The sequence below is a fragment of the Falco rusticolus genome, chromosome 17, assembly GCF_015220075.1.
Source record: "Falco rusticolus isolate bFalRus1 chromosome 17, bFalRus1.pri, whole genome shotgun sequence".
Classification (NCBI taxonomy): Eukaryota; Metazoa; Chordata; class Aves; order Falconiformes; family Falconidae; genus Falco; species Falco rusticolus.
Window position 1 is genome coordinate 3,830,792 of NC_051203.1, and position 19,961 is coordinate 3,850,752.

Genomic DNA, 19,961 nt, shown 5'->3' on the forward strand with positions numbered 1-19,961 from the left:
GTTGTGGGCTGATTTTGGTGCTCTGTCAAAGCCACTCCTTTTTGAACTCATCCTTTTATTAGTTTCCATAAACACACCCAAATTGCTGCTGCTTGTGAAACAGAGCTGTTGGGGAGGAATGGGCGTCCCAGTCGGTTGCTGGTTAGCTGGGGAGTCATCCAGGTTCAAAGGCTTGGTGAAGTCAGGTGATGGCAGCCTTCCTCCCTCCGGCTTGTCCGGACCAGTGTGGTTGGCCTGGACCTGTGTGCTGTGCTCCGTGGCCCATTTTCAGGCTGGCACAGTCCGTGCCGTGGCCAGCCTGGTGTGGTCCTGCGTCTTGTGGCCTGTGGCTGGCATTTGAGCCCCAGCAGGCAGAGCCAAGATCATCTAAAATTTTTTTTGCTCACAGCCAAGATAAAAATACAGCTCTTACACCATAGAGTTTTTATTGAGGAGTTGATGCTACCCGCACCGCAACCAGATCCCCCTGCTAGCCTTTCGATAGCTGACTCATCTACTATTTTTATTTTGCTCATCGTTTTTCTTCTGGTAGGACTGCGATATCTGATGTACAAGCTGGGTTAGCTTAGGGGTGCAGCTTTATCTGCCACCCACCCCCGCCAAAGCCCTTTTGAGCTGAACTGCAGATTTTCTCATTGTGAGATCCCCGAGCACGTCGCAGGACCAGCACCAGAGGAAGGGGGTGTGGAGGCACAGCCCGACCATGCCTGGGGGACCCAGCTGCCCCCCCGGTGTGCTTGAAGAAGCTCTGAAAAAGACCGAAAGTAACTCAAACCATACTCGCCCACTGCTGCCCGCCTCCTGCCTGTTGAAACCTGGACTTGTTTTCCGCTGAGCCTTTCGCTGAGTTTCCGTTGGGATTTTTTATTCAGGTGGGGCAGGGAAATGCCCAGTTCAAGGACCCTGGGTCAAACGTCGTCCTCAGTAATCAGAGATCGGTGTGTTGCGTAAAAGAGCATTTGCCTTTGACGTGTCCTGGGTGAGAGCTCAGCCCTTTGCCTGGTGGCCCTGCCTGCTCGCCTGCCTGCTTCCCGCGGGAGAGAGGAGCTCTGCTGGCACAGCACCGGCCAGGGCTTAAACGCAGAGGGTCTCCCTCTGCGTGACACCCACCTGGAAATGAGTTACCCCCGCAAAAACCCCGCTGCAGGGAGGGAGGGTGGCACAATGCTGGGTCCCAGGGGAAAATGCTCCTGTCCCAGCCGTCTGGAAGGGTGTTTAGAGTAAAAAGGTGGGTGGACTTCAACGTCCCTGGGGTGATGAGGATGTTTTGCTTGATTCATGGTGAAATATTTGTTTGATTTTTTTTTGTGTGCTCCTCTTTCCTGGGGGTTCCTTTCGCAGAAATTGGGCGTTTCTCAGTTCTGTCAGAAAAGCAACATCAGTATTTAGGATGCAAAAGTGCTTGTTGGGGTTATTTCTGCCCTTCCCACAGAAGCCAGACCTGGTATTACCGTCCCTTGAAGCGCTTTTACCCCTTCCCACCCTGAAGAGAGGTGGACCCCTTTGAAATGTGGCAAATGGGATAGGTTGCTCGGAAAAGAAGAAGGTGAGCGGGGATGGGGACAGCAGCAGCGCAGCAGCGGAGGCTCTGCGCTCTCCGTTCCTTGCCTCTGCAGCTGCAGGAGGGACAGAAGCGCAGGCGGGCGCTGCTCAACCTCCTCCCCACGCCAGCACCTTCACGCAGGGCTCAGCCTCTGCCAGGTGCTTCCTGCCCTCTGTTTGCCGACGGGGCGATGGGAAGCCACCGGCTATTTCGGCTTGGCTGAGGCCAATCAGGCACTCGTGTGGGTGCAGCCGCGCTCGCCTGTATCTGGGGAGATGCAGCTGGCAGCACCCAGCCCCAGCCCTGGGAAAAGGGGGAGGCACGGGCCCCGGGGCGCTCCGTTGTCTGCGGTGCTCCGGAGCCTGGGTGATCTTCCCAGGATCTGCCGGAGCTGTAGAAACTCTGAATTCACGTGGCCCAGCAACGGGCAGATGGTTCGCAGGGTTTGGAGGGGTTGGTGCTGTGCCAAGCCCATGGCGCTTGGGGCTGCAGCCCTCCGGCAGACTCCGGCATCGCTGCTGCTTGCACTGGCCATCGCTGGCATCGCCACTGTTTTGTAGCAGCAACCTCCGGCGCTGCCAGCAATTGCTGCCGTGGTGGAGCCCCCACGCAAGCCCTGCCCCAGGCATGAGCCAAACCCTTCGGGTCCAGGGTTGGGTTTGGCGCGTGGGCTCCTGTTGGTTTCTGTCCCCTGGCTGGGATGGCAGCGTGATTCCTGGCTGGGGACCACGCTCCCTGCCTGCCCTTTGTCCTGACAGACCTTCCTCTCCCTCCTCCTCCCTCCTCCAGCTCTCTGGCCTCTGCATCTGCCCGGTGGTTGCGGCCAGACCTTGAGCTCTGCCCAGCCACGACCCATCTTTTCTCTGCTTGTACATCTCCGAGCACCCCAACAGCCTCGCACACACCCAGGGCCCCCCAACCAGTGGGGAAAGCGCTGCTCTGCCTTTCCAATCCTTGCTCAAAACCGTACCACCTGGTGGAAAAAAAACCCTCCTTCCTCCAAAAAGGTCACGGGCAGATGCAAGCGCGTGTGCCGCAGCCGCCGCACGCCCACTCGCCTCCCCCCTGCGAGGCGCAGTAACCGTCTCAGCGCTCGCGGCTCGCTGTGCTTGGAGAGACTCCAGCAGCAGATGGGGCAGGCTGCGGCACTGCTTAATGTTAACTCGAAACGAAAAAAATTACCCCCAACCAACCACAAAACCTGCTGGCAGGCTCAGCCCCAGCCCTGTCTCCGCTCCCTGCCTGCCCCCTTCCTCCCGTGCCAGCTTTCGGGCAGGAGCGCACACGGAGTGGGTGCTGCGCAGACCCCTAGTTCATTAAAAATTACAGTGGGGAGGAAAAAGGGGGTCCCCAAAGGGGAGTGGGGGGTCTGCTGCTGGTGCTCTGAGAGTGGGCATGTCCCATGGCCCTGGAAGGGGTGATTCCCCATCGAGGTGAGCAGCTCGCATGGGAAAAAAGTGGGGTCTGGAGAGGGACAGTCCATACTCCTGCGGTGTCACTGAGAGACTTGGGGGTCCCAGGGGCCAACTTGTCCTGGCCACCCCCCCTGCTGTGAGTGCCTGGGCGAGGGGCTCCTGAGGCTGGGACAGATGGGCTTGGGGAGAGGAGCCACTTTCAGCTGCTTTTTTGTTTTCCACTGAGCATCCCATGGGAAAAGCTGTCCCCATCCCCATCCCAGCCCCCTCAGCAGCGGCTGCTCCCCTGCGCTGGGGCCAGCTCCAACGCTCTCATTTATGACCTGTTGGGGGATAAAAGGGGCTTGTTGGCGGCAGCGAGCAACTGGTGTGCGGGGACAACTGTTGCCATCTGTCTGGTGGGGCGGGGGGGCCGTGGCGGGGCCAGGGCCGAGCCGGGGCCGGGGTTTTGTTTCTCCTTTCATGCACCACTAAACTTTGCACCTTTTGTTTCCCAGAGAAGGGCTGAGAGCTGGGGAGAAAAGAGGCCTCTGTGCCGTGTGGGTCAGAGCAGAGCTCGCTCAGCTCACCAGGGGGGTTGCATACGATTCTTATTATATATTATAATAGTAATTATTGTTATTTGGCAAGTCTGTCAGTGTTGGGCAATGTGGTGCTGAACCCCTCCATCCTCCCCCCGCCGTGCTGCACCCTGCGAGCTCGCTGGGCAGAGTGAGGTGCCTCAACATGTCCTGTGCCGCAGCTGCTGATGCGAGTGGGGTGCATCCCTCAGGGACCCGAGGCTGTGTGGCCCTGGAGTGACAGCGGTGCCCAGCCATCCCTGAGGGATGCTGTGCCCTTGTCCCCACAGGACAGTGTGGCTCTCTCACTAAGAGATGCTGTGCCCCCATCTCCAAGGATTCCATGCCCCTGTCTCCAGGGGCCACCATGCCCCATGTCCCCAAGTGATGCTGTATGTGCATCCCTGAGAGATCCCATGCCCTGCCAGTGGCAGTGAGGAGAGGGCAGGGCACAGGCAGCTGGGAAGGTGGGAGCACCGAAAGGCTGCATTTGCTGCCCCGGGGCAGTTTGTGCATCCTCCTGGAGCAGCGTCTGTGTCTGGGACAGGAGGGCAGAGCTCGGGGCAGGTTCCAGCCGGGTGTGTGAGTCTCACCAGCTGCCTGTGTTTTGTTCAGGCTTTGAGATACTCGCTTTGCTCATCATCTGCCGCGTCACATCTTGGCTGGTAGCTGGGACGAGCCCTACGTGTCCGGGGCAGCGTGTTTCCCAGCTCTGGGGAGCACTGGAGGAGGGACGAAGGCTCGTGGGACTCCCCCCTTCACCATGTTTCCACACCAGTGGCACTGACCCAGGAGTGTCTCGCGGGCCGTATCCGAAATACGCAGGTAGCGTGCAAGGTGCTGTGTCCCCCTTGCACATCTCTCCCAGAACCCGTGGCTACTACCCTGCCAGCCTCACATCCCAGCCCGCAGCAACAAGGCAGAAGGAGAAGGATTTAAGGGTGATGTTGGGGTCTGTGCCCCAGGACCCGCCAGCTCGTGTTGGGATGTGTTAGGGCATCTCTCACAGGGCTGGTACCTGCCCCATCCCCTCTGCAAGGGCCACTCGTCCCTGCGGGTCCTTCCTGGCCCTGCAGGGAAGGGGAAACTCTCGTGTCACTGCTGGGGGATGCAACAGCCGTGTGAATGCAACACCCGCTCCTCTGGGGAACCTCCGGGAAATGTGTTACTGGGAACCGGCTGGAGGCAACAACATCCCTAAGCCCTGTGTGTCTCGGCATTCCCAGCTGCCAGACAAAGGGCGAGGCCCGTTTTCCCTCTGACAATGCCCTTTTACCAGGGAGTTTATTTCTATTACAGCACCGGATAAAACAGAAAAGGGAAAGGATGGGGCTGGAGCGGAGCAGCTGCCCTTGCTGACTTGTTCGCTGCTTTGTTGTGAGTTAAAAGGCTGGATCGGGGCTGAGACACTGGCTGTGGTTCTCCCTTAAAGCTTGAGGGCTCGTTGCCCCCTTCCCAGCCCCTGTGCGGGGATTCTGCAGAGGGACCGGCTGGGATCTGCCCCAGCAAATTCCCCTCCGGGCTGTCAGCACAGACCCTGGCATTGTCTTGGGCCGCAACCCTGCTTAGTCCAGTGATGTGGAGCCTGCCGGGGGTCTCTGCCAGCATGCAGGGGGCTCAGCTTCCCTTTTTCTTCCTTTTCCCCTTTGGGGTGACTTTGGTGAGGAGGTTCAGCTCCAGCCCCAAGGCTGTGCCTCTGGTTCCTGCAGATGGTTGTGGTGTCAGAGCAAGGCACCCCCTCCTAGCGCTGCCCCAAATGCCTGCTGGGGCAGGAGGGGGGCAAAAAGCGGTGCTGAGCCTGCCCCCCCCCCCAAACCCAGACCCCCTGACAGCGAGCATGGCCCCCCACCATGCCTGTGCCAGCCTTCAGCAGCTTGAAGACTGGCATCAGCCGCTGCTGGGGGGGCTGTGGGCTGTGGCAGGGCTGGGGTGCGGGGTCCACGCTGCCTTTTGAAGAAGAGACAAAGCCCGTCTTGATATTTACGGCACGTGCAGTGGGAGCGCGGGGCGTGCGGGGCTGTGGGACAGATGGCGAGTGAAACAAAAGGGGAGGCAAGAATGGGAGCTGAACAGATTGGGAATTTCCTGCCCGTCCCTCTCCCCCATGCCCAAACTCTGCTGGGGGCATGCGGGGAGCGGGACTGCCTTGCCCCAGTGGTCCCCCCAAAGTGTTTGTTCCCTTGGCAGGGTCTGACCCCACAAACTGCTTTATCCCCCAAGCTCTGCATCCTTCCAGAGCCGGGTGGAGAGAGCCAAAATCCCGAGAGCCAAATTCCCAAGCACCAAAATCCCATCTCCATTTTACTCCTGATGTGGAGCTGCGAGAGCAGGACCCCCCCATTCCTTCCAGCCTCAGTCTGCTCCTCTGTGAAGCGGGGACCCCAGCTCGTCCAGGGAGGCGAGGGGTCCTGGCCATCTCCTGTGTCCCCCTCCCGGTGTTTTTTCCTGCTGCCTCTGCAGTTTTCTTATCTCTTCCCAGCAACGTCGCAGCTGCTGCAGGACGGATCCGAGCAGCTTATTAATAATCAACTTTTATTGCTCGTCACATCGTAAGCACGTCTGCAGATGGCCAGGCGTGGCAGTGGGAGCCGTGACCTGGCCACCGATCCTTTTGTCCTCACAACTCCTCCGCTCAGTTAAAGGTTTTAGGTTGAGCCTGAGAAGAATTGAGCAAAGGGAAGCGCTGAAGGACGTGACACCGGGTTACACTTCCCTCGGCCGTGACTTGCATCAGCTCTGCAAATGGTTGCATGCTGGATTTGAAGCCCAGAGACGATGTCGTGCCCGTGGCTCACGTCCCTGCACTGGGTGGTGGCTCTTACCCACCCCGGGCTCCTCCAGCCACGTTTGGGGCAGCGTTGGGTCAAACCCATTGCCCGCAGCCTCCCCGCTTTCCTGTGTACTTCTCCGAAGGAAAATATTTGGAGTGGTTGTTTTTAAACATAAATCCCGCACTTCCTGGGGAAACATTCTCCTAAAGGGATGTTTGCAAACAGGCTGGGAAGCGTTTGCGCTGAGGGATGCTGCAATGGGAAAATAAAAATTTTAAAAAAAAAAAAAAAGGAGGAGGGGAAAAGAATCTGGGGGAAGAGGCTGGAGAGAAGTGGAGACAGAGTTTGGGGGTTTCCAGGGGAGCTCCGGAGGAATCCTGCCTGTCCCCATGGGGCACGCTGTGGGAGCTGCTGGTTTTTAGGGTGTCATGCAGGGACAGCCCCAAGGTGGGTGTCCCGATCCAATGCCCGTGGCCTGAGCCCCCCTGCAGACGTGGGGTGATGGTGGGGGAAAGAAGGTCTGGCAGGAGCAGTGGGGTGTCTTTGTCTCCTCCTCCTCCTCTTCCTCATCGTGCGATACAGGCTGCTGGGGCACACTGGACCCTGCACCTCCTGCCAGCAACAGGAGGAGGAGGAGAATGAGGAGGGGGTGCAAGCCCCCATCCCTGCTATCCCCACAACAACAAGGCAGTGACTGGGCACTCGTAGCCTCAACCAGGCCCTATAGGGTCTCCTCACCCCCCCCTTTTTTGGGGAGGAGAGGGAAAAGGAGGGTAGCGAGTTTCAATGGCCCTCTACCCCCTCACCTTTACCCCTGCCAGATGCAGAGCCAGTGCCCCGGCTGGTGTAAATCAGCAATCCTGATCGCCCTGTGTGGATAAAGCAGCAGTGGCAGCTTCCCCAGGGTTTTGCTTGGTTGCTGCCAGACCCTAAAGCCCCCCCACTGTGGTCATGGGGCACAGACCCCTGTGGACCCCCCAAGCCGGGTGTTGGTTCGGGAGGGGGTGTGGATGCTGATATCTAGTGACAGCCCTGGAGTCATCAGCCAGCTGGGTGGGCAGTGGGATCCCCTCAGCTGGGGGTCCCCCAGCCCGCTGCCGGGGGGTTGCATCTCTGCTGGGAATGGGGTTTGGCTGTGGGAGGCTGTGATGAGGATGTGTGCATCCCTGGGATGCAGGAGAGGATGAGTAAGGGGGTGGCCTGAGCGGGGTCTTCTTGCCTCCTGAGCCTCGGGTGGAGCTGGGGGGGCTGTTTGGGGGAGCCCAGCTCCTGCCCCCCCCCCCCCAGAGTGCCTGCAGTCTCTGCCCCCAGCCCCGCACCAGGCGAGCCCCTGGTGCACGCAGGGGCCCGCAGGCGGGGAAGTGGCACTTTCTGTGCAACTCCAGAGCTATCAAAATCCTGCTTATGTGAAATATATCTCTTTTTAAGCATCCTCCAGCTTAGCTGTTAAAAATAAGCAGGGCTGAAGGCTGGAGAATATGAAAGCATCCGGAAAATAACAACTGGGAGTACTGTGCCAGTGGCACCGCCATCCCTTCCCTCTCAACTGATGCTGCTTTTCCATGTGCATTTTTTCCTTCTATAAACGTCCAGGACCCCATCTGGGATATGCTGGAGCATTGGAAGGCGGTGTACACACATGTCGTGTCTGGTACAACCACTAGACGGCAAATCCAGCCCGGATTATGTCTGCAGAAAGATCTGGTGTGCGAGAGGGGAGGTTACGGCTCCAAGCACCCAGATGCTGGGACCCTGGTCTCTGCGTTTGGGATTCCTCAGACACGTTTCGTGCAGTTACAGAAAGGGCTTTATTCGTTGGTACGATATCTACAGTTCATGCGTCAGTGAGAGTACAGGTTTTTTTGGGTTTTTGTTGCTATAGTGTTGGCATGCAGTGGAAATGCGGAGGGTCTGGATGACCTCTTCAGCTTCGCAGGTCATCTCCAAAGCTCAGCTGCCCCTTTTGGTTCTCAAACTAAACTGTCCAAGGAACCAAGCTGGGTGGTTTTGGCTTTTGGCAAATTCAAATGCGCTGCAGATGCACAGGTCACACTGATATTATTATTTTTTTTTCCAATTGGAAGACCCTGGTTGCCTGGGCAGGGAGGGAGCTTGAGGCCAGGCTGGGGGGTGGGATGGAGCCGGGTGTGCGGGGGTCCCCAGGCAGCTGGGGGTGGCAGCACTGGGAACTGCCCCATCCCTCCATCCCAGCGCTGCCCCGAACCAGTGGTCCAGGAGGAAAATGTGAGACCCACCTCGGCCGTGGCCCCAGACAGGCTGTTTCTCAGGGTGTTTGTCTCTAACCTCAGCAGCTGACAGCCACTCGGCAGCAGCAGGAAAGGTTTCTCTCCTTTCTCTCTGGCGCAGGAGGCTGATGGAAGGGGGGAAAAAACCGAGGGGCAAGTGTGGATGTGCTCGCTCTTCCCCATCCTAGACTGAGGGATGCTGGCAGCCAGAGCATCTTTAACCCTTTACTGATGCAGCTTCCAGCCTCCTGGGTGTCCCTCCCAGTGAATGCTGGAACATGGCCCAGGGTGGGTGGGTTTGGATCTGCTGGTTCTTCAGGTGTGGGACCCACACCTGAACCCCTCCCTGCTGGGCTCAGGTGCTCAGTGCCACGTTTGGGAGGCAGGATGAGCTCTCCCCCATCCCTGCTGCATCCCTCCCCAAACCTGGGGAAAGGATGAATGGGGATGCAGCACTTTGGGGGGTGGCTGTGGTGGGGTAAGAGGGGGAATGGTACCAGGACTGTCCCACCCTGCGTGGCCGGAGAGCTGGGAAGAAGGAGCATTGGGGGAAGAATGGCTCCTGCCCACCCACGTGGGCTGCCGCTGGAGTACCCTTACTGCACTATTGCGGAAGCCAAATCAAACTGTCAAGCTGCATTAAAATGGGCATGAGTGTCTCCCCAGGAATGGGGGAGCCAAGTCCAGAGGATGGGGTGGGGGCCGGGGAGGGCCAGGCTAGATCTCAATGATGGTGGCACGCCGCAGGCATAGCGGGGCATCGGGGGGCACCGCGTTTCGCTTGATCTCGTTCCCGTCGAGCCGCAAGACCTGGAGCCTGGAGTAGTTCATGACGTCCACCACGGTGCAGAAGCTGCTGATGGAGAACTCTGCGGGGGGAGAGGAGACAGAGAGCTGAGCCCCAGCTCTGACCTTCATGATGTGACTGATCTTGGGGAGTGATGTGAGAAATGTCAAGTGGGGCTGCTCTGGGGATGGGTTTGTGGGTACCGACCTCCAAGAGCTGGTTTATGTTAAGGTAGGCAGGAAAAAAAGGAAAGCAATTACCAATTATTCCCGCAAATTTGGTCTTGACACCCTCCCCTCTCAAGATAAAAGGGTAACTGATGCTCCTTGCCATATTCGGAGGCAGCCCGTGAGTTTGTGCCTGCTCAAGGGTTTGGAAGCAGTGCTGGTGCCCACACTCGGCTGCCTTTGCCCAGCCTGGCTGGGATGTTTGTAGGGAAAACGCCGGGTGGAGACAGGGAAAACACCGCTTTTTATCAGGAATTGCCTTTGCAGCCTCTTTTGTGAGGCTTCGTACACCACAGCCTTCAGCCCCAGCTCTCCCCAGCTACCACAGGACCACCCAGGCAGCGTGTCCAGGAGGGCGGACATCCCCATCCCCATCCCTGTCCCTGTCCCCATCCCACGCCTGCAGACACCCCCTCCCTGTTCAACTGCCACAGGCTGCTGTCAGTGCCAGGCAGGGAAACTCGGGTCCAGTTTGGAAGGGAGGAGATGGAGCAAACTCCAAAAATTCTGTGCAGGATTTGGGACTAGAGGGCAGCAAAGCTCCAGGCCAGGCTGCTGCTGGGGAGCTCAGCTGGGTGCTGGGGGACCCCTGTGCCCCCAGGCTGGGGCTGGGGGGGGGGGGCTGCAAGCCCTGTGGTGTGTGGGGAGGCAAGTGGGGGCCTCTTGTGTGGCTGGTGGGGCACGACCCCAGTGCTGATGCCCCATGGGGTGGGATGTGCCCCCCACCCCCGAGGCTGGTGCTGCACCCCTGGACCCGCAGCCCCCTTGTTTCTGGGGATGCTTTAAAGGTCAGAGGCAAAAACCGCAGCTGGAGGAAAAGCTGTTGTAAAGCCTGCGCAGCTCTGCGGAGGTTTCGTGGCATTTGTGGGCAGACGTTAACAGCTACAAATGTTGAAAGCAAACAGTTGGGAATCTGTTCTTGTTTTTGTGTTTCAGTTGGTTCCCGGGTGCGGGGTTGCGTGTTTCCTATGCAACAGCGGATGGCTGCACGGATGCATCCCTGTCCCCATCCCAGGCTTGCTCAGGGGCTCCAGCACCGCTCCGGGAGGGTCCTGCCCTCAGGGCCTGGCAGGTGAGAGGAGCAAGCCTGGATTTTTCCAGGAGAATGCTTGGGGGTTTTTTTCCCCCTAGTTTATTTTTATAAATAGCAGCCCCAGAACAATCTGTTCCTTTTATTTATTTGTGTGGAGTGAATTTTAGTCCTGGCAGAAGATGCTGCGTTGATGGCTTCAATAACTAAGAGCTCCCGTCTGTCCCAGCCCTGGCAAGGATGCACCCCTCGGCTGCAGACCGTGACCCTGGGGGGGGCTTTGGGGCCATGGACTGTGCCTGGGCTGTGCTGGTGCCCTGCAAGGTGGGGTGGGAGGTGGGCAAAGGGGGCTGCACTGGTACTGAGCGCTGCAGACCACTGGGTATCACGGGGTACATCCCTGTCCCCTGCGTTAGTGCTGGCGGGGGTGATGCGTGTTCCCACGTGCAATGACTGTGGTTGTGGGGACCCCCCACCTCTGTCTCTCTACTGGTGACCCCTCAGCCTGTGTGCAATGCTGGGCTATGGCTGTAGTCCCCTTCCCAGGTTGTGCTTCTACCCACAGCTGATTTCTGGCATCTCTAACCAGAAGATGCTCAGGCTTTGGATAAATGCTCAGTAAAACCAGTGTGATGGCTCTGTGGGTCACACGGGAGCGTTCAGGGCTGGGAGCCTCTCAGCTCCAGCTGTGCTGGGACACAACAGGCCCCATTCCTGCCTTGCTGAGGGCCACCTAGAAGCTGCCAAATTCCAGCTTCCTACTCAAACCACTACCCCAGGTAGCCTCCCACAGGAGGTTCTGCATCCTCATCTCCCCATCCCTCTGTTGCACCACCATCCCCTGCACCACCGCACTTTGGTTGATGAGTTCCTACTCACCGTTGATTTGGTTCCCTTGAAGGTAGAGGTTCTCGAGGTTGGTGCTGACCCGGGGGATCTTCTGGAGCCTGTTGTAAGAGAGGTCCAGCTCGAGGATGCTGCTGCTGTTGAAAGTGTTGGTAGAGAGACCTTGATTCGTTAGGCTGTTGTGGGACATCCGTACATAGAGCAGCTTGGGAGAGACCTTGAAATAGTCATCAGGGATGGTGTTGATGTAGTTGTACTCTAGGTAGAGCTGTTCCAAAGCCATTGGGAGCCCATCGGGGACTTTCCTGAGGTGGTTGTAGCTCAGATCAGCAAGGATCAAGGACTTGAGTCCTTTGAGGGATGCTCCCATCTCAAAAATGTAGTTGTGGCTGAGGTACAAGGCTGTGAGGTTCTCCAGACCCTCCAGAGCGTTGGAGGGGACCCTGGAGATCTGGTTGTAAGACAAGTGGAGCTCTCTCAGGGACCGGGGCAAGGGGCTGGGCATCTTGGTTAGGTTGTTGTTGTTCATGTACAACCTCTCCAGGTTTTTGAGTTTGGCAAAGACCCTCTTGCCCATCTTCTCACTGTTGATCTGGTTGTTGTGCAGCGCGAGCCATTCCAGCTCCGTGGCGTTGTCGAAAGCTCCCTCTTGGATGGCGGTGATCTGGTTGTTCTGGAAGTAGACGTATTTCATGCGGGAAGGCACGAAGGGCAGGTACCTCAGGTTACGGGTGTCACAGTACATGGCTGATGAGAAGTTAGGGGGGCAATCACACTCCTGGGGACACTGCCAGGAAAGGGCTTGCTGAGGTTCAGGGCCGGGCTCTGCCTCTGTGTCTGGGGCTGGGAGGTAAGAGTACACGTAAGGGGTGTTGTCATCCTCGTAGTAGGGCATGTAGTTGTAGGAGGACATACGGGACTGCCGTATGTAGTATTGTAACCAAGCCATGTCTTCTTCTTCATTGTACTGGCCCAGCGAGGCTCCGCAGAGCCCAGCGATGATCAGGACGGTGGCCCAACGCATGGTGCCGATGCTGGAGGGACCTGGGTGGGGGAGAAATGGGGAGGAAACCATCAGCAGAGTCAGGCCTGATGGAAGAGCTGGAGGCAGGCGAGCTGCACCCCGTGGCCTGGGCACCCGGTGGGGGTGGATGTGGCAGCAGCCCTGCGTGGGGTTGGTGGCACTTGGCAGCAGAGCTGGAGAACCAGGGGACCTGGGTGAATCCTACCCAAAAAATTGTGGCTGAACACATGTCCCCTGCCTGCAGGTAGCTGGTCAGTCCCCTTTCCACCTCAGGCCTGCTAGAAACCTCCATCCCAGCGGATATCTGCTTGCAAAATCTTTACTTATGGGTATTTCTCTTACAACTGTGTAGAGGATGGAGATATGGGATGCATGGTCTGAATTTGTGTCAGGGCACGCAGCTCTGCTCCAGGGTGCCTGGGATGTGCCTGCGCCGGCCCTGCACGGAGGGAGGAGAAGGGACACGGACACTCTCTGGCCAAGCAGGGAGCCATGGCTGTGGGAACAGGTTGATGGAGCTCAAGGCATGTTTCAATGGAGCTATATTTATGCTACACTCGCTGGCTACATGATACGCTGTGGGTTTCATCCAGCTCTCCCTTCCCCCACAGAAACGCAGGATGCTCATGCTGCTTAGGACTGATGTAAATCCTGGTAAACACATTCTGGCTTATTTTTTTAAATGAAATCACTTTCAAGCTTCGATTTCCCTGAGCTCAGCCCCGACGTGAAAAGCGGCAGCATCCACCGGCCCCTCGAGGCCAGTGTGACCAGGGAGAGAGGGAGCTGTCACCTGGTGCTTGGACCCTGCTTATGAAATCCAGCCGGCCGAGGGCTGACAGCCAGGAGGAGAGCAGGGCTGAGGGCTCGGAGCAAGGCAGGCCTGTCCCCGAGCCCCTTGGCTTGACGTGGACTTCACCGCTGCCCCATGCCATGCCCAGGGCAGCGTGCCGGCACACCGCGGCGCTGGCGCTGGAGGACTCCAGCCCGGGCAGTTCATCCTGACGCCTCATCTCGGGGCGAAATGAGCACACAGAGCAGCTTGAAATGCCTCCAGGAAATACGCGGGCTGTTCGGAGGGGGAGAGGAGTCGCTCCTGCCTGCTGGCTCCTGTACGCGTGTCTGGGAGCGCGGAGCTGCTGGTGCATCCCTGCCAGCTCCGCGCCGGCAGCCGTGCTGCGGGTGATGCTCGGGCATGGGCCACTGTCCCTCCTCACCGTGCCAGGGGGTGGCCGCGGGGTGTCCCAATGGAACCCCACCACGTCCCCACCCCACAGCGAGGAGGGGATGTCTCGCCTGGCAGACAAAGAGGGCACAGTCTGCTCCCAGCCGGCGGCCGCCCTGCCACCGAGGCAAACTGGCAGGCTGCTCGTGCTTGGAAGAAAAGAGGGATTGAGGTGGCGGCGGGCAGGCATGGCTCCCTGGCTTTCTCCTGCTCTCCCTCCTTCCCCCTCCGTGCGCTCGTGTGGCCGAGGGCAGATCAGATGTGGTCCTCCGGGATGCTGTGTGCAATGGGGGAGCTTGGCAGTCACAGAGGAGTTTCTTCTCCTCCTCCATTCTGCTCCAGGGCTCTCTGCCTGCTGAAATACCAGAGCCGCCCTGCTCTGCGCAGGGGCTTCTCCACCCGTGCAGAGCTGCTTGGCAGCCCCCTCCCAGGGGGGCCCTCTCTGCAGGGCAGGACCGACCCGTGGGGTCCCTCCACTTTTCCTAGTGGTCCCCTTCTGTGTACTGGTAACCCCAGAGTCTGTCCTCAGGAGACACCGCTGCCCACCGCTTCTTTTGAAGGTTGCTTGTCCCCTCCCCGGTGGGCTTCAGCCCTGATTTTGGGGTGGGATCTGAGCTGAGCGTGCCGGCCACGAGATCCGTGTCATCTCCTGGTACCCATGCTCCCGTGCCAGAGGCTGCTGGGATAGTGGGGCCAGCCCCTCACTCCAGGAGGGAGCAGGTTTTGGAGAAAGGGACTTCTCCAAAGGGGATGGTCTGTGGCCATCCATGGGCTTGGCCCGTTGCTGCTGTGCCAGGCATGAAACCGGCTTCCCTGCATCCCGTCAGACGGGACGGGCAGAGCCGGGATGGGCAGGGAGGCAGCACTGCCTGCACCTGGGTGTCGATGGTTGTAGGTGTCCAGCTCCCAGCCCAGGGGGCAAGGAGCTGCCAGAGGGGCGAGAGCTGTGGGTCGCAGGAGAGGGCTTCCCCACTGCCGTGGCTTGGGAGCGCTGGCTTTCAAGCTGTGCCACCCGTGTCGCTGGCATGTGCTTTGCGTGGCAGCTGCCCGCCCGCCGAGGCAGGGGTATGGAAATCAGGCTTAAAAAAAAAAAAAAAAATCATAATAAATATAGAGACGGACTTACCAAGCTAAAAGCCTCCTTTCCAAAGCCTCGCTGCTCTTCTCTGGGATCTCCCGTGCGTCAAGCAGCATGTGAGTGTGTCTCCCAATTTGCAAAGGCTGGTGCCCGCCCCAGATCCCAGATCAAATATTGTGCTTGCAGGTCACGGGCTCAGCAGGTTTTTTGGGGAGTGACCTCCCAGCAGCAGCCAGTTTGCAGGAGAGACTGAAGAGACCCTAATGCTGCCTGGCGTTATAAATAACCTGCTTTTTCTTTCCTCCCTCTCTCTCTCTGTCTCTCTCTCTCTCTCTCTCTCCCGTCTTTTCTCATAGGAGTGTTGGCACTTTTCAGGCTCTTTCTGTTTAACGAGTTAGTGGAATCAGGGATGTTGTTTTTAAAAGGGGTGTTGTTAGGTCTCCTGTGTTTCTCATCAGGAAGCGATGAGGAGGCCTCCGGCCAGATTAAAAAATATCTAATTTTGAGGCGCTGAGGATGTGATTTTTAGGGAGAAGCAAGAAATTATCTTTTAACTTTTGCAATACTAGGAGAAGAGACATTAGTGCTTGCTCCAACTACAGCCTGGGCTTCTTCCCCAGGAAGCCTCAGTTTATGCAGTCCTGCTATTAAATATTTAGGATAAACATTTCCATGAACGATAAGGCTTCAGCATCCAAGGTAAATAAATTGCCTACCAAAGGGCCACTGTGACAGCAGGAATTTGTCTTCAGCTTGGCAGGAGAGAGAGATGCCAAGCTGGCATTTCTGCAGGCTGTGCCCACCCGCCTGGGATGAGGGGTGTCCCCATACCCCACGGGTGGGTGCGAGGGGATGGGGCAGGGGTGCGTGTGCTGAGGGTGACCGTGCTTGTGCAGAGACACGAGAGCTCGCAGCTCTCCCTGTCACAAGGCTCATCGCCTCCCGGTGCCAGCCTTGCCCTGGGGGGCCCTGCAAAGCAAGGGAGCAGTGGGTGCTGTCACGGCCCCCCTGGTCCCCATCCTGGCTTTCTCTGCATTTTAACTTTGGAGACAGCTCTTCCAGGGCTGTCGAAGCATTTCCTCCCACAAGGAAAGGAGGAGCCCTGACCGCCCATCGGCATCCCCATGCCCGGCTCCAGCAACACGCCCAGGTCCTCCTAGGAGCCTGGAATTACTTAGTGAAGCTCAGCAGGTGCCAGACTCCCTCCAGGCTCTCTTTCTCCTTGCTTTTCATTGAAATTTCCCAGCCAAAACATCCTCTTCCCCTGGGGAGCCTTGCAAAGATCCTTATCGCTCTGCTCCGAAGGTCCTGTTTGTAAGGAGGAGGAATGTGCGGGGCGGTTGGTGGCCGGGGTTGCGAGGGACACGCTGTACAGTGGGGACTTTGCCAGAAAGGCGGTTTAGTTGGGAAGGAAGAGTGTGCCTGGAAAGCGCAGCGCGTTGCACCACAGCACGGGGCCGGGATCTGCAAGGAGAGGATTCAGAGAAAGCCTTGCCTTTGAGTGGGAAAAGAGGACGGGGGGGCGGGTAGTGCTGTCCAAAAGGAGGCAAAACCCTGGTAAAGTGGGGTGGGGGTCTCCCATGTGGCTGGTAGCATCTTTTCTTCCCCATCGAGCATTGCCACGGCAGCTTGCAGTGGCGCGGGGCGGCTGGAGAAGGGCTCTCACCACAGGCAGGGAGGTGGTTCAAGGCTCTGAGCTGATGCTGAGAATGACCCTGCTTGGAGGGATCTGTTCCCACTGCCAGGGAGCTCCGTTCCAGGGGAGAATGGTGGGGAGGGTAGTGGCAGCCAGTAACATCTGCTGCTCGGCGCTTGGATGGTGTCAACCAGCGTCACATCTCTGGCAGCTCGAGGTGTCCTGGTGGCCAGCAGCTCGGAGGCTTTCACAGGGCTTGGATGTTTCTCTGGAAAAGCAAATTGTCCCCAGCTAGGTTAGATAAGGAGTGTGGCCTCTCCATCCTCCAGAAATTAAAAATATTCATGACCCAGGACATGGTCCCTTTGGGGGAGGCTGTCCCCCAGTGCCTGCTGGGGTCAGGCCCTGCTGGGGGTGCCGGGGTTGGGGGTCCCCCAGGAGATGCTGAGGACCCCTCCCCACATGAGCTGGCTCCCGTGGTGCCAATCCCCATGGCCACATCCCCCTTTCCCAGCCTAAACCAGAAAATAACAACGTGCTTAAGCTCAGTTCGTGTGTTGCCCACAGCCACCAGGACTTTCTGTTTAATCTCATCCTGGGATGAGCTGGTTCGGACTATCTCAGGGAAGTGAAACTTTACTGTCTAAAGAACCACATATGTCTCTTTTTCTCCATCCAACCTCGAAATCCCATGCTCCACGTGTCTGGCACCTCCCAAGCTGCAAGTGGGGCTCTCTGGTGTGGTCCATGTGCCTGGTGTGTTGCTAAGACCTCAGTGCAAACCAGCTCCTCTCTCTCTCCCAAGTGACTTCCATTAAACTTTTTCACTGTCTCCTCCTATAAACACCTCTTCCCTATTGCTGACGGTTCAGAGAAAGCCCTGAACTGGTGACAGGAGCTGGGAACATGCCGTCCTGTTTGCTCGAAGCCAATTGTCCCTATCGCTGCATAATCTCATCCGGAGCAGTTATTCCAGCGGTCACAGTCTGCGTCTCATCAGGGCCAGACAGATGCCTGTATTGGTTTGCTTTGGTTTTCTAAATCAAACTGATGTGAACAGTGTCTATTTTGGTTGGGTTTGTTCCAGTTGTTTTGATCAAATACTCTTGAGCTTTGTATTTGAAACCACTGAATCTGGCCCGAGTTTGCCTTTAATTTGCAAATCCTGCGCTTGGAGCCGGGAGTGTTGTCTTCTTCGGGGATGGACACGGGTTTATCAGGATGCTTTTGGCAGGGGGACCAAACGCTGCACAGCATAACGAAGAAACAAAACTCTCTGATGCTCCTGCTAAGGCTAAAGCTCGTTCTGCCTGGACGAACTATTAAACCTACCGTGGGCATCCAAAACCAGTGGCTGTCATAAGCGTGGCTACTTCTAGAGCAGCTTCCCTTTTTACTCATGGAAATGTTATTTCTGCCTCTTCTACATTTCCAAGAAGTTTCAGCTCTGCTGGAGCTGTTGGCTGCTCTGTCCTCCCACTCATGCTATTTTCTTTAATTTCCATGGCCCTCCCTGTCCTGGGAGGGGGTTACCAGCCCCGCTGGGCACAGGGTGCTTGAAGACAGGGCTGCTTGTGTAGCAACCTCACCATGCCCTGCCCTGGCTGCCTGGAAAGTCCTTCAGGTCCCCTCCTAGACCTTGGCTTTAAAGGCAGATCCCTGAAGGGTGAAGGTCCCAGCTGCTCTTTTAAGGGACTCCAGTGACAAGAGTCCAAGTAGGAGCCAAGGAGACCTTGTCCCTTGGCATCTCCAGCCTTGCTCAGGCAGGGGTGTGTGTGGAAATGTGTGGGGCAGAGCCTGCGTGGTGGAGTGACCCATGAAGCCGTGATCCAGAGCCCCTTCTTTGCATCAGGCTTCCTGACAAGGCTCAGACTACAAACACCTGAGCAGAAAGGCTCTGGAGCCAGTGCCCGGAGGTCCGCGGCTCCCAGGTTTGCACCGTCTTTCTGGATGTTTGCAACCTAAATCTCCTCTTCCTCACTAGTCCTGGCTCCTTCCAGCCTTTGTGAAACGCAGAGAAACTGCTCGTGTGGGCACTGGCAGCGAGTGCCCTTCTCCAGGTACCTCTGCATGGCTCCATCCCGCTGTGCCGTGCCCGGAGCCCTCTCCTTCCTCTGGCTGCACCCCAAAGTGGGAGTGCTGGTGTCTGCAGGGTGCCTGAGGCTCTCCTCTGCTTGCAGGAGCAGCTCTGTGACTTTCAGAGCCGTTATCATCTTGGATGCCCCCACCAGGGCTGTGCTGCTCCTTTTCAAAGGGCTCTGCCGAGAACAAACTCACCTAAAAGCCCCCACCTGATTTCTGAGGGTGGCTGCAAGACGAGCAGGCAGGCAGGTGGGGTCCTTAGGGGGTGCAGGCAGCAGGGTAGGGGGGAACAGGGGTGATGGGCTCAGCTGGGTGGGGGGAAGGTGCTCAACATCTGGCAAACATCTACACCGAGCGGCTGGAGCCCCCCCTCCCCCCCCCCCCCCCGAAAACACAAAGGTCAGTGCGGAAGGGCAGGGTGAACCCTCCCTCCACCTCCCTTCTCGCCCCGGGCCTCCCTTTTCCCTTTTTTTCTTTTTTAGCGATACATTCTTCAGCCCAAACAACATTCTTGAATCGAGATTTGAGGCAATCCGGAGGGAGCTGGTCACTTGGAGACGGCGGGACTGCTGAGCGAGCCCGGGGGGACTCTGCTGGAACCCCTGAGTGGGGCGCGGGCTGTTGGGGCGATGCTCACGCCGCGGCTCCCGTGTGTCAGCGCCGTCCGATGCTCCTGGGGCTCCCGGGGTCACCCAATTTCCACGGGAGGTGCTTCAACGCTTCCTTTGCCTGCAGCCAGCTGCAAGGGCTCAGCCCAGGCTCTCCCTGGCGAGAAAGGGGATGACAGGCAGCCCTCGGCTGGGAATCCTCGCCCTCCGCCCGTTCCCCTCCTCTTCCTCCCGTGGGATACCCAGCGTCGTGGAATCGGTGGCCGGCTGCAGCCCCCCCTCGCTCGCATCCCATGCCCCAGCCCCAGATGCTCCGTGCCATGGGGCTCCAAAAAAATGCCTGCACCAAAAATAAGGGGGTTGCCAGCTGCCGGCCCCCATCCATGCCCCCTTGCTGCTGCTCTGTCCCCTGTCCTGGGCACACTACGTGTACCCAGTGCCACCCCCAAGTGCCACCTGCCTTTGCACTGGGCAGAGCAGCCCTGCAGCCCCCGTCCTCGCTTGTCCATCCCATCGTGGTCCGGCAGTGGCTTCCAGGTCTCCTGGGGGGGTGGCGGTGGGGGACAGAGGAGGAAAGCAGACCCCAAACTGCCCCTTACCCACCCCAACTGCTGGCTTGGCACGGCTGCCGGCACTGGGAAATACTGATTTGGCTGGGGAAGCCTTTGCCCCATCCCACTGTAATTACAGGCTGCCTTTGGGGCTCTGGAGTCTCATGTAATAGCTCCCCGGTCTCTCAGGGCCTGCGGGTTATTATGGGGTGGACTCAAGCATCCCAGCACCCACACCCAGGAATGTCCCTGCAGCCTATTCCACAGCTCCCAGTCCCACAGACGTGGCTCTGGATACCCAGTGTCTCAGTGTGTGTGCTCTCATCACCCTC

The 19,961-nt window shown here is 58.1% G+C and overlaps 1 protein-coding gene across 1 annotated transcript; it reads right to left on the bottom strand.

The window, feature by feature from the left end:
- Positions 1–7,862: 7,862 nt before the first annotated feature.
- On the bottom strand, positions 7,863–17,484 carry FMOD (fibromodulin). The gene is made up of 3 exons (XM_037410837.1): positions 14,801–17,484; positions 11,459–12,469; positions 7,863–9,404 (listed from the first exon to the last, which is right to left on the bottom strand). The coding sequence occupies exons 2-3, from the start codon at positions 12,447–12,449 to the stop codon at positions 9,253–9,255; spliced, it is 1,143 nt and encodes a 380-aa protein (XP_037266734.1). The 5' UTR covers positions 12,450–12,469; positions 14,801–17,484; the 3' UTR covers positions 7,863–9,252.
- Positions 17,485–19,961: the final 2,477 nt, after the last annotated feature.

What these genes read in the sequence shown, in the direction of transcription:
- FMOD (XM_037410837.1), bottom strand. Translation starts at nt 12,449, where the DNA reads ATGCGTTGGGCCACCGTCCTGATCATCGCTGGGCTCTGCGGAGCCTCG. An exon ending in TCAAGGGAACCAAATCAACG is followed by an intron (nt 9,405 to 11,458) that starts GTGAGTAGGAAC and finishes CTCCCCCCGCAG; the next exon opens with AGTTCTCCATCAGCAGCTTC.